This window comes from Quercus lobata, chromosome 4, assembly GCF_001633185.2.
Source record: "Quercus lobata isolate SW786 chromosome 4, ValleyOak3.0 Primary Assembly, whole genome shotgun sequence".
Lineage (NCBI taxonomy): Eukaryota > Viridiplantae > Streptophyta > Magnoliopsida > Fagales > Fagaceae > Quercus > Quercus lobata.
The window spans coordinates 79644867-79659792 of NC_044907.1; the positions used below are offsets into that span (position 1 = coordinate 79644867).

Here is a 14926-nt window from a genome sequence, read left to right on the forward strand (position 1 = left end):
ATAGGGGTATAATAGGAACATCAGTAAATTAATAAATTTTATTTTTAGAAACAGGACAATATTTTGGGACATCTCAAAATAGAATAGAGGACAAACAAAGTGAAACGGGGGGAGTATTTATTTATATCCAAAGAACTAATACGTCTCACTCTCTCTCTCTCAGTAAAATCGCATTTTTTTTATATTTAATTTTAAAATTAAAAAATTGAAATATAAAATAGGGAATGTGATATTTGCTCAACAATTTTTCATATTTTAACTTCTTTTGGTGACATGTAATATGAAATAAAATAAAATGAACTAATCAATACTGCAATAGCTAAAACTTGTGTTATGTCATTAAGAAGAGTTCAATAACGGTAAATTCATTTATTTTCACTTATTAATTATAGGTGGTGCACAAATGATTTACATAAAAGAAATTTTTATAGTTATCTTTTGAAAATTTATATGAGAAAGAATTGATTATGAATATAATATTCTTGCTTGAGTTTTGTTACTTTTATTACAATTAAAACAAAATCAAACAAAAACATAAAAAATAAATAAATTAAAGGAAAGCATGCTATCGATAATATAAAAAACTAATTTTGTGATTAAATTAGTGAAAATAATTAAATATTTGTCTATTTACTTAAGAAATATGTTTATATTTTTAATTATATTAAGCATAACAATTTATACTTCCTTTCTTTTGAATGACATGTAATATAATTGAAATTAATTATCCAAATATTATAATATATAATAAGTATTATATATGAGCAATAAAAATAGTTTCTTATTAACTTAAAAAAAAAAATATATATATATATATATATATATTTATAACACACATGCACATCATGGCAACATCAACTAGTTTTATAAAAAAGAGAAAGTTAATAAGTTTTAAATGAAAGCTCACTTAGTGTGTAAAACACTAGTGAATGTTTAGACCCCCAATTACAAATAACCGACACAAGCTTATACTCAAACAATATATGTGTGGAATGATAAATATAAGCTATACCCAAACATGCAAACTACTCTAAACCATAATTTAATCACAACACAGCAGTTATTAAAAGTAAAGAGTAAGGGACAGAGAGAAGCAAACGTAAGATAACACTGGCACGTGTTATTAAAAAGGAAACCGAAGAACTCAGCGACAAACCTCTCTGCTGTCCTCCAAATGATAAAATGATCCACTAGGAAATCAATTGGGATACATGAATAGCAATAGACCCTCCAAGCCTAATCTACCCGATGCACCTAAGCCCTCCAAGCTTCTTGCTTCAACAGGGCTACGTCTAACCTTGTCTTCTCTAGCTTACCGGATCCCGCAATTAGCTCATTGCATCAATCAAAATGAATTGGTTCTCTCTTGAATTGCTTCCCAAACACCAATAACCTTCTCACTGCTCTAAATGTGGTGAGGTAAGGATTTGGCTTAAGATCCTCTCAAGGGTATGACGTTGGAGAGGGTGAGAGTAGAGGAATTTAGAGAATCAAATGTATAAGATTGTGGATGAATCAATCTTGTTGTTCTCTAGGGTTTATCACTTAAAATTCTCTCTAGAATCTCTCTACATTTCGTGGGTATAAGGGTATTTATAGTACGGTATGAGAAAGAATGTGAAAAGTCATTTTTCTGCAAAACAGGGCGCACTAGCGAGTAACATGCGATTGGGATGAGTCATGAGTTCCATTCTCCAGATAACAAAATGGCTAGATTGTACTTTTTGTCTTGTAGTGATCCAGTTGTTCTGACCCTTCAACTTCCTACATTCTCCACACATGTGACAAATTCTGGGGAGTCACCACTCATGAGTCAGTCGCGAGGTCCAGTCGCGAGTCACCTTTTTTTGCATACTCTTGATCAATTCTTCACACTCTCTCACACACAACCCTTACATTATTCCCACCTAAATACAGGGTTTCTAAATGCTGAATTACAAGCAAATTTGGCACGGAATAAAGCCAACACATAGTTGAATAAATTCAACCCTACATTAAATATGAAACAAAATTTATAGGATATACACCAAAGGGCACATGAAAATATAGATATTGTTGATTTATTTTTTTGGTCATGTTAATAGATGCCCTTAAGGCAATTGTTAATAGGAAAGTTTTGGGTCATATTAACAATTGCCTTAAGGGCATCTGTTAACAAACCATAATAGGGAAGTTTTGACATAACTTTCATGGGAAATATAAAAAGTTATCAACAACAATTATTGTTTTATTATTCTCCCAATAAAATGTTTCTAAAAATATCTCATAAACTAATGCCCTAAGGGCATTGGTTAACATTTCCCTTATTTCTTTGATTGATGCAAGAAAAACTTTGGGGCAATGCATTAGCATATTGGATACAAGTCAAATTTAGTTGATACTAGCTATAACATTTGTTTCTTGAAAATATTTATTGGCAAAACCAATAGAGCATAGGGAAGTAAACAGATTGGGAAATTCATAGTGTACATAGTCATGATGAATAAGAGAAGAATAAATTTAATGCAATTTGAATAGAGGATATTTATGAGAAATTTAATGAAAATGAATCTTTCATTGTGGTTGTTTGTGTTTTTTTTTTTTTGGATATATGTGCACAGTTTGACTTTATTTTTAATAAAATAAATTAAAAGTTTATTATTTTTATTCAATAAAACATTAAATGCATTTTAATCACTTCATTATAAAAATAAAAATAAAAGGTTCAGATGGTTAAGAGTTTTAGGACAACTTAAAGACAATAGGCACATATACCAGTATAGAAGAGATTTCGAAAAAATATTGATGTGATACTGAGAGCTGTATTTTTTGGGTAGACTTAAATTGTTTAATTTACTTGTCTCCTTTTTTTTTTTTTTTCCCAAAATATATTTCAACTATATAATGGGATAGTTTTGGCAAAGCTTAATCTTATTTTAATTATTTTAGTGCGGTTGAAATCAATATATATAGAGCAGAGACCTCGTGTGGGAGTGCATGAGGTCCTACCATGTGGCCTTCAAATATTTCATTTAGTTTTCTTTTTTTACCTCTTTTCATCAAGGTTTTTTTTTTTACTATTACCCAAAAGATCATGTTAACTTCTTTTTTTTTACCGTTATCTAAAAGGTGGGTTGCTATTGAAAATTAGACCAAACCTTGTGAAAAGCCCAGACCCACTTATTCCCCTATATATTATGACCTAGGCATTATCTTTTCTCACTTGTAGAAGAAAGCCTAGACTCTAACCCACTTACAAACTCGCTTTCTCCTCCCCAACGTGTAGATGAAACTTAAAAGCCAAGATCCTAATTCATTTAGAAGTTCTCTTCCTCCATACAAGCTTCCCTTTAGACTACACACACTCTTCAGCTTCTTTGAAAACAACAGTTTGCAGTCAGGATTCAGTAATCCCATCTAACAAAACCAACGTTTCTACTCATTTTTCAAGTCTTAATTCAACCCTCCTATGTAAACTAATGGAGATGTACAGTTAAGAAAAATATACAATCACTCTAAAAAAAAAAAAAAAAAAGGAAATGTATAATCTAACCTCAACAGTCCCACTACTTTATTTTCTCTTCCTCTTCTAAAAATTTTTAGTCTCTGTTTGTCTGTCTGTTTGTATTTCTCTCATTTTGAGTGGTATATTAGGATTCCCCAAATTGAAGATGGTATTCAATTTTACCAAAGGGCTACACATTGGAAAGATTGTCTTCTAAGATAACGAGTACTTCTCTTGGTGTGTTACAGAAAATGTCAAATTGTATATGATATGACATAGTCACTAATAGTCATATTGCATTCAACTATATTCATACTAAATTTTGAGTTGTCAGTGATGCTATGGTACTAGGTATGAAAACCAATTGTTGCAATGACTTTTGATATGCTCCTACAAATAATTAAGAAATTCACAGCAAGTTGGACCAAACTGTTTGTGATGCCTTTGAATTGTACGTGTTATTATTATTATTATCTTTTATGAGCAAATGCATGAAAGTGCTAGGTCCATCACAAGCATATAGATGATCATAAGTTCAGATATTGACAAACAATTGAGATATTGTAGTCATAGATTCTTAAAGCATTTGTCCCTTTTGAAAATCTAAACAATTTATAGGATTTTAGCCAAAAATATTTGGCATATAAACTATGATGCAAAGATAATTTTGGTATACCATATGGTAGAAACTAGAGAGGACTACAAAAACTTTTAGTTAGATGCATACCATTTTTTTTCATTAAGTCTTATTGTAGTATTTACATGGTTTGGCTTGAAGTAGAATTTCATTGGTAAAATCAATGATATGCTTATTCAATCAAATCCATGAGCAACAAGGGTATGCCTTACGTGATCTTTTTACGGTAAATGTTACTTCATTTAATTATTGTTAGCTCCTAATTTATATAGTTTTTAAAATTAAAAAAAAAAATATCGTGGCTAACAATATGTACTTATTTTACTTATTATAGCAAATCTATGTTTATTTAGATATTCATTTCTATGAATCCTTTTCAAACTTTTCTTGCTTACTCAATTCCTATTGATGTAAAAAGTGAAGATCAAAATACTATAGAAACTAAGTTTATTGTTTAAGTTTGAGACCAACATAATTTAATTATACTTTTTATGCAAAACTTGAGACCAACATACTTTTATGCAGGAGAGTGCATGAGGTTATGCCATGTTGCGCTCTAATTTAGCATTTAGCATTTTTTTTCACTTTTTTTCATTAAATTTTTTTTACTGTTACCCAAAAGATTACATTAACTTATTTTTACTATTATCTCCTTAATTTCTTGAAATTTCACCACACATTTCTCTCTTCTTTGTGTCTTTTAAAATACCCACTGTTTTAGTTTTAAAAACAAAAGCAAAATTTTAAAAAAAAAATTAAGACCTAATATAACTGACCAGATAAGGCCCTAGGGAGAGATAGAGAGACACGAAAATATTATGGATTGTTAAATGTAATGCATTTTTTTACTATTACCAAAATAAAAGACCTGATATTAACAAAGCATTTGTAAGAAAGAGAAGGAGAGGAATTCAAGGCGCAACCACTATTGTCATGCTAGCCTAACCCCTACAGGCAAATTTTTTTGTTGTTGCATTTTGAGATGAATTCATTATTAACAAAATTCTATAACAATTATACTATAATATATGTACATCATTCTCCAAAACTATCTTATATAAAATATTACAATCTTATTCGTGCATCGCACGGGTAATTTACTAATTTTTAAATTAGGAACCTATCTTTTGTGAGATGTCCCTTTACCTTTAATTTATGAATAAGTTTAGTGCCACAAATTTTTCCACAACTTTGTCACAATTTTGCTACGTGGCGATTTGTGAGTGGTGAAATCATAGACTCACTATTTTATTTCTACCACTCACGAGTTTCCTCACAAGAAAGTTGTAGTAAAATTGTGGAAAAGTTTGTGGTACTATACTTACTCATAATTTATGCCACTTGAAAAATAATTTAATTGAATTTCTATTTAAATTTTAAACAAATGAAGCCATCACCAATTTCAAATCCAAATAACCACGTATAGGGTATAGCGACTTCACTCTTAAGTCTTTATTATTTAAACTAGCATGTAGTCCGTGCTTACGCACGGAAATATTAACAATTGTGATGATAAGATGTTTATCTTAGTAGATTCAATTTCCACATTGAGCATTATGAATGGAAGTAACTTAACACCAACATTTAAAAATCAAATTGGACACATAGCACAAAATTAAACTACAATTAGAAATCAATTTGATTCAATTTGAATTCTAAAATTGAACTTCAACTTAATATAATATATATGATTATATTTTTGTCACTTTTAACAAATTAACAAAATCTTAATTCAGACACACTAAAAACTATTAAAAAATAAGAACTAATCATTGAGCTTGGAATCTTCTTGGAGGCGCCAATGAAGCGCTAATGTATGAGAGTGTGAAGCAAGGAAGAGTGGGATTGAACATTGTGTTTGAACTCGGCCTTGCTCTAAAAAATCTGTAAGGAGGAGGAAAGGGCAGTGTGTGGATCTAGTTGGTAGAGGTTGAGAGAGGAGGAGACATGGGATGAAGATATGGAATTAGGAGGAGATGATGTTTTACTTTTATAGTCTTTCTCGTTGGACTCCTTGGTTCTGGTTGTGGGATTAGAAGAGCTCCAGACTCTATTGAGATCACCCATAAAAGTGTGCAGATGAGATGTTCTTGCTTAGGCCAATGAGTATTATTATTGTGGTTTTCTTGGCTTCCGTGTTAAATGTTAATGCATCATTTATTTGGGCACAAAAATTAGAAAATTTAGATAAGATACATGACACAAAATTGGAGTCCAATTTATAATCTCCATGAAAGTGTGCAAGTAAGATGTTTTTGCTTAGGCCAATGAGCATTATTATTGTGGTTTTATTGGCTTCTGTGTTAAATGTTAATGCATCATTTATTTGGGCACAACAATTAGAAAATTTAGATAAGATACATGACACAAAATTGAAGTCAAATTTATAATCTAATTAAATTTTTTTTTGAGTTTTGGTTAGGACAAGTGGCGCAAAATTGAGAATCCAATTGAAATCTAATTGGATTTTCTCTCTGCTTCACCTATTATTATATATATAGATAAGACTTTTCCGTTTCTACCCAAAAAAAAAAAAAAAAAAAACTCTTCACTCTTAAGTTTTTACAAACCCCAACGAGCCAAAAGGCCCCTCATCTAGCTTTCCCATGTTCCAAAGTTATTCGACTAGTACTAGACTGAAAATATATATATATATATATATATATATAGGGACAACCTTTACTAAAACTTCAAGGTGGTCGGTACCCTTTTCCTTGGTTTAGATTGCTATGTTGGGTAGTGGTACTAACTTTACTTAATCTTGCCATGTTAGATGAGACCTACTACACTGGACTTATTTTCTGACGTAGCAAGCCAGGGGTGATGCACGTAAAATATTTTTGGAATTTACAGCTTTCGTCAACTTTATTATAAGAATCGGCTAAGTCTATTGTGATTAATTGCAGTTGAGAACCAGAATTCACAGTCAAGTCTTTTTTTGCTCTAGAATCCCAGGTGGGTCTTCTACTCTGTCTACAATCATTCTAACATGCTCAAGTACAATTCTTTGATATACATTCTACTCACTTTCTCAGATTCTCAATCATCTTTTTGGTCTGTTGGGTAGCTAAGGAAAAATATGGGTTGATATAGCAAAGAAAGAAACGAGCCTCTTGGTTGTCTGATCTTTCACTTCACCTGTGTGTTTATTTTTTCATGTTTGGTATATATATATATATATATATAGAATTTTTAAAGTTTTGAACTTGATAAAACAAAATATATACAACATTTTTCAGAACTGTTAACATAACTTACTGTGATTACAACATTTTTATTATACGCCAATCACATCAACATATGTGAAGAACGTTGTACCGTAGACATGTTAATAAAACAATAACTTGTGGTCAGCTTAGTCAGATTTTCGTTTTGAATTGAGATTTCATGTTTCACATTTTGAGACGTTGGCCTTATTTTCTCAGCAACCAAAGAGGGGACTGATCGCGAAAGGACACACAATATGGGGTTTCTTAGTCAAATCTTCGAACTAGTCTCTGGGTTCTTGAAATCTTCGAATGAGTCTTCGGGGAAAAGTAATTCCGAGAAAGACAAGCCACAACATGTAAACCAACCCACATTTTCTTCTACACCACTTCAGTCTCCACCTAAACCACCCAGTTCTAAAAGTTCAAATCCATTGCCACATACATTTTCTTCTAGACCATCCACATCTTCCACAAACCTATCACCATCTCCACCATCCCTTAAACCTCCAGTTGCTTCTTCTAGATCATATGCATCTGTCCTTAAGACCACCGAACCCCCATCAGCTTCTTCTTCTCCAACTTCCAAAAAACTACCTCAATCTTCACCTTCAGTGGTCCCAAATTCATCTACCTTGGGGCTTCGTCAGACTTCCACTAAGCAGCCTCCAGCTTTTAAGCCAATTCTGCATACAGCTCCCAATAATGTAACAAATGAAGAAGGGAAGATGAGTTATATGTATGAAAAGGGTACACCCTTATATGCTATTCCTGAGGATATCGAAGGTCAGATCAAGAGAGACATTGTGCCTCAAGTTCTGAAACAGCCTTTATCTCCTTCAACTTATAAGGCTTTTTTTGCTGCTCTGTTATATGCCGAGGATTACTACTTGGAGGTAAGTTATCGACTTTGTCAAGAAAATTTAATTTGATAAATTATACTGATGTGTGTAAGTTAACTACTATGTCAAGAAAATTTAATTTGGTATATTATACCAATTTGTGTACTATCTTCTTTGAAATCTTGTTTTTGGTGAACAAAGAAACCATTCTTTTTTTTTTTTTATATCACAAAGAAACCATTCTTAAATTTATCTTTCTTCAGTCTCCCATTTGGACACCTCTTTTAAATCACAAGGAGATCTTTTGAGGGAGCAATTGACATTTATCATTTGCAGATATCTATCTTACATTATAAATTATAATGTTTTGCTTCTCTGATGGTCTTAAGTGGTCAGCATAGTTTCATAAAAAAATTAAAAAAAAAAAAAAAAGTGTTCAGTATATTAAAACGTTGTGAATGATGGAATACTCTATATGCTTTTGCTCTCTGGCTTGTAGTAACTTTATGCTTTTATTGGAACTAGAAATGGACTGATTTCCTATTGGAGAAAGTGACTTTGAAGTTGGAGAAAGCAACAGTTTATAAGGAAAAAAACGAGCATAAATATTCTGATGGAAGTGATGAGAAGGATGATAAAATCTTTGTAGCATTTGAGATTGATTCTGTTCCTCAGAGGCGGCCATTCCTTTTATCAAGGGACATGGTCTATGCTCAACCTTCGGATAAAGAGGTTGAGACCTTTCAGGTAAGCTTATTCTTCAATTAACTCATACTTGATTAAATCACAGAATTTTGCTAGAGATAATTTTGAGTTTTATGTATAGACTTCTTGTTTTACTTTGAGTTTAAACTGGTCAGGAATTATATTATTTCTGTGCAGCATTTTGTGAATCTTTTAAAACTAAACTGTAGCTAATCAACCCAGTAACACATTCAGCTAATTTGACCATTTGATGAGGTTAGTCTTGCATAACCGGCCTCGACTAAGGTTATGCTGAGGCTTTTTATACCATTTGTTAAATTTCATTTCTCAAATATTTCATATTATCAGAATTATGTAGAATTGTATTTCCACTGCACTACTGTAGTTGAATTTACATATCTAGTCAAAGTGCATATGAGCATCATTTGTTCATCTTATGATCTTACCTACAACACTAACAGTATAAATATTAAGCAGGGTTTTATCTATCGCGTGGTGAAAAGCAATTGCATTTTAGTTGAATTTGGAGACGATTTTCATTCGCAGCATCATCGAAATCGCAAATATGACATCAGCTTCTCATTCAACAGAGTTTGTCTGAAAAGGGCTCATCAAGCTGTTGATACTGCAATAGAAACTTCATCCCAGAACTTCATCTTTCCTGAATGTGTCTCTTGGAAGAACAATGTTAACCCACCTGTGTTTGATGCCTATCATGAACTTAATATAGATGAGTTCCGTGCAGTTCGTCGGATTCTAAGCTATCCGGGCTCTCCACCTTATCTTCTTGTGGGCCCGCTCATTGGCACTGAAGTGGAAAGGTATGTACCTGAACTAAAAGCATCAGCAAGAACAGGGGTGGTTGTTTGTGAAGCTGTAATTGAAATATATAAAACCTCTGAAGAGAATCGGGTTCTTATATGTGCACCTATAAACCACACATGCGATGCGCTAATGACAAGGTTGATGGAGGTGATTCCAGAGTCAGATATGTTTAGAGCCAATGCTGCATTTAGAGAGATGGATGGAGTACCCAGTGACATTCTGCGCTCATGTCCTGTAAAAGATGAATGTTTTGAATGTCCCCCACTCACAGAACTTCAGGAATTCAAGATAATTTTGTCAACTTATGTGAGTAGCTTTCGACTATACAACGAAGGCATAGCTGCTGGACATTTTAGTCATATTTTTCTAGTGGATGCCTCATCAACCACAGAGCCGGAGGCAGCAATAGCTTTGGCTAATTTTGCTAATGAGAATACATCTGTTATTGTTACCGGTGCACCCAGAAACCATTCAGGTTGGGTCCGCTCTAACATGGCTAGGAATTATGGATTGAGGAAGTCATATTTTGAAAGACTTTGTGAACGGGAGCCATATAAAAACCTTAATCCAATGTTCATCACAGAGCTGGATGACTGGGAGCAACAGCCAGATGGCAACCATAGCTCCATGTCATTTTATTGAATTTCATGTTTCAACTGTTCTTTTATGAACAGCAAATGTTGCCACCTTAGTATCTACATAAGGTTTTGTTGGTTTTTTTTTTCTTCTCTACTTTGCCACCTATGTAAAATTTTACTTTTATTTCCTTCTTTCTATCTATTGTAATAGTTCTTTGCAGTTTATGATTAGTCTTACCTCTCAATTCCGGAGCAGAGAGACTAATACTTACCTATCTGTACTTCATTCAAGTTCTCATAGCACTGTCGTGCCTAACAATGTCATGTCTGTTATCTCCAATCAGAGAAGATACTATCTTAATATTCAAAGGATATGCAAGCCAAAAGCCTATGGGGATTTTAGGCTTAGGGAGAACTGTTAAAATGAATACAACTTTATTAGCAAATCTGGGTGACAGTTAACTGCTGAAAATGATGAGGTCTGTTTCAGGTTGCTGAAGGAAACGCATTTAAAATATATATAAATATATATATATATATATTTCCTCACTCTTCAAGCCAGCCCTAACTCTTTAATCTTTATACACTTGGAAGGGGTTTTGCAAGACCAAACGTCTACTTGAAAGCAGTGCATGCTATTTGTAAGGCAAAGGGAGCTCAGTCAGAATTTGGCAAAACCCCTAAATCCCATACTTGAATACATTCATCATTCATGCCTCAGCCTTGTTCGAATGTATCGTTTCCATCAGACATAACAATGTAGTTGATCTCATGGCAACACACTGTCACCTGAATCAAAAGCAACCATCTCAATCCCACCTTTGGAGCTGACAAATTAGAATGGATCCCATCCCCAAGTGGTAAGCTCACAACTATATCTGCTTGTTTAGTTGATCACGCACAAATTTCCCTCTATTATTTATAAAGCAAAATTGAAAATCCTATGGAAAAAAAAAAAAAAAGAATGAAAAATTCAAATACATTATGTACGTAATTAACATGGTAGATCCTTTCTATGAAAGAGACTAGGTCACAGAATTAGCACCAACGATGCTAGTAGAAAATCCTAGAGCCCTTTCTCACTCTCGGGAGTGTCTATGCCAAATATTCATCGGAGAATGACGAATTTTCAACCAAGCACCAAAAGACCATAAACCAAGGGCTGGTTAGCCTACATTGATATCAACCCAGACATCCCTTTCCCTCCTTGAGCTACCATAGCTGGATTCTGGCGAACCTCACTGAAATCTTAAAAGGTTCTTTTTCTTTTTCATTTTTCTTTTCTTTTTTCATATTTTGGTTCTTTCAATTAAACACTCCCAATTAGTAATCAACCCTTTTTTTTTTCATATTTTATGTCAATTTTACTTAAATCCTATTATTTTGCTTCGAATTTGAGAAGTGTTTAAGTTAGGGTTAGGTTTAAGCCATGATTTAGGGGTTTCTATGTTACAACTAAATTTAATTTCAATTAATTGATTAATTAATCATAAAATTAACAATCCAAATTGGAGATTGAAACCACCAATTGATATTAAAAAAAATTTAAAAAAAAAGGCATTAGATTAACAAATTATTATAGATTTTACATATTATGATTAGGGTTTTATGCTTAAATTGGGGGTGTTGTATTTTGGCAAACGATCCATTAAATTAATTGTTCAAGAATGTAATCAAGGGTACTAATTAAAAAATTGTACTCTCAATTTGGTCATAACTTTTTACCGGAATAATGGATTTAATAAACAATAAATTTTTAAGTATTAGCTTATTATAAAAAAAATAGGGTTTTTCAATTCGGTAAGGGTTTATCCAAATTGGATAATGAAATGTGTAATTGGGACAGCCAACTAGGGTTGGTAACACCAATTAGGCTAAAAAAAAATAAATAAAAAAATCATAGGTTTGGGATTAATAAAAGAATTAAAATCGCTAAGATTTGAATTTCGGTCAATGTGAGGCTTTCTGTGTTTTTAATGTTTTCATGTCAAATTGAGGGTTCACTTATCAAATTAACATATCTAATTATAGGTTTGATGATATAATCGCGTGAGGTAAATGGGACTTCATTACTTCCCTCACGTTTCCCTTATTCATTTGTTGAAACCACATGGACGTCCCTTAATAAATCTCCATGTTCCTTGGATATCCTTAACTCATTGGTATTGTCTTCACATATTGTACCATTAATTTATTTTAGTGAAACACATTTGATCATTTTTGTATGAAACTTTGATTGTATTCTTGCCATGAAATAATTTTAGGCAAAAACACTGTTTCAGTCCCTACATTTTGAGGTCACAGACAATTTGGTCCCTACATTTTGATAGCAATCAATTCGGTCCTTGCTATTTTCAACTTACAATCTGTGAGCGCAAGCGCCCGCGACAGGTCCTCTTCTTCAGGAAGTACACCTTGGCCTAAGGTGGACCATGATGGAAGGTGTAAATGGAGTCACCACCTAGTTTAGGTCTAGGAATTAAAATTAAAGAGATTTGGAAGAAATATGGATGTGATACTGAGAGTTGTATTTTTTGGGTAGATTTAAATTTTCCAATTTATTTTTTTTCCAAAATATTTTTCAACTACACAATGGGATAGTTTTGGAAAAAAACGTAATTTTGTTTTAATTATACTAGTCGCTAACTCATGCGATGCATAGGAAAATTACTAAAAATGAAATCTAATGAATACTAAGCAATTATGCAAAATACCATTTAAATTAAAAAAAAAATTATTAATGAATGTCGTTATTCTTAGCTATTTGTGTTACATCTAGAGTTTCATATATAAGTTGCTACAATACTACTTGTAGCACCTGAAGCTCACAATATAAGTATATTATATGAGGCCAAAACTTATATTATCTTCGAGCTCCCCTTAGCCTTACAAAGTCTCTAACAAAATTTCTTTTGTATTGAATTCGATTTCAGAGGACTTATTCAAAATTATTTGAATCAAACCTCATAAATTAGAAAGAAGAAATAAATAACATTACAACATTATAGCTGATTAATATACAAATAAACTACCAATTTAACATGATAAATCACAATTAGTAATTTAGAAAGCAAAAATTAATAAAATTAAAGTTGTTACCCATTTAACCTAAAACTTTTCATATTCTAAAGTTGTCAAACACCTATTAACAAATAACTATTGATATAAAATATTCAGTAATTCCTTCAATACCACAAGTTGTTCATGCTGTAAAAAATTTGAGAGAATAACACAACAAGCATCTTAAACTCTTTCTTGCTTGGATCCTACAAAATAATATATATATATATATAGCAATGGAGACAGAACATGTCATTAAAGAGACAACCGATTACGACAATGTTGTAGGCAAAATAAAAGATTAAAAAAAAAAACTGAAGAAGCAAGCAGTTTGGCTAGATGATCAAGTTTGGCAATGAAGAAGACGTAGCAACTATTGATGAGAGTAATCTCTATCTTAAACTTGTGATAATGATGAAGATGCAACAACTACTAATTATACAGATCTAGCATAATCTTATTTTGATTCAACAACAACAAAAATGACAATAATTACTATAAAAAAAAATAAAATAAAAAAAACAGCGTTTTATGATATAGCCAAGAGTACAATCAAAGCTAATAGAAGGAATTTTAAATTGATTCCAATGATGAAGGAGAGATTCACTTGAATGAAGAGACCAAAAAAAAGGAGAAGTATATGTTTTGAGTATAGTATTGAATTTTAAACTCTATAATTCAATTTGTTAACTACTAAAATACTTTAGCAAATTGAATTTCTATAGGCATAGATTACACTATTCAATTGAATTTCTGCAAGCATAGATACTACTAAAATTCTATCATTCAATTTTTCAACTACTAAAACTCTATCACACAGATAACACAATATAAACCAATAATGTTACCACTGTCTCAAACATTAAAAAAAATAATAATAATAAAAAAAAACCAAATCAATTTTAAACTTAGAAACAAACAATCATATATCAATACAAATACCCACAACACAAAAGAGGTAGTAACAAAATTATTTAAAAAAAAAAAAAAAAAAAAAAAAAAAAAAAAAACAGCAATAAAGAAGAACAATACTATTAATCTAATCATTACATTGAACTATTATGCAGGACAGTCACAAGAATAGAGGTTAAGAGCAACTGGGATTTAGAGATACCTGAACTGAATCATCTAGCTTTATTAATATAGTGTGAGGAGAGGAAGAGATGAAGGAGTTAGAAAGCCAAAGTCTGGCGTTAGGAAGCTGAAGGGTTGCCATTTGATATTGTAACTGTGAAACACAAAGAGTTGCTATTTGAAATTGTAACCGTGAAACATAAAGGGTTGTCATATAAATTTGTAACCGTGGAATACAAAGGGTTGGGAATTATTTTCTTTTTATTAATATTTTTAAATTTAGGAAAACTAATTTTAAATTGTAGGACAAATTTAGGAAAAAGAATGGTAATGACATAGCAGCTGATGTGGCTTAACTTGAGCGTAGTAATATTAAATGCTACATTTCAGTTTTTAGTAATATATAGATATAGATTAGTGCGATTGCAATTATTTTAAAAAATTTAGGAACCTATCTTTTGTGAGGTGTACCCTTAAAAAATCCTTCTGCCCTTATCTTAAATTTATGCTACTTG

The 14926-nt window shown here is 31.8% G+C and overlaps 1 protein-coding gene across 1 annotated transcript in view; it reads left to right on the plus strand.

Annotated features, from left to right (window-relative positions):
* LOC115986994 (probable RNA helicase SDE3) overlaps nucleotides 1-10515 on the plus strand; it is a 58510-nt gene extending 47995 nt beyond the window's left edge. The window contains exons 2-4 of the mRNA XM_031110431.1: nucleotides 7547-8223; nucleotides 8695-8916; nucleotides 9352-10515. Of these exons, the coding sequence (XP_030966291.1) occupies nucleotides 7585-8223; nucleotides 8695-8916; nucleotides 9352-10341 (1851 nt within the window). The 5' untranslated portion in view covers nucleotides 7547-7584 and the 3' untranslated portion in view covers nucleotides 10342-10515. The remainder of the gene's footprint in view (nucleotides 1-7546; nucleotides 8224-8694; nucleotides 8917-9351) is intronic.
* Nucleotides 10516-14926: the final 4411 nt, after the last annotated feature.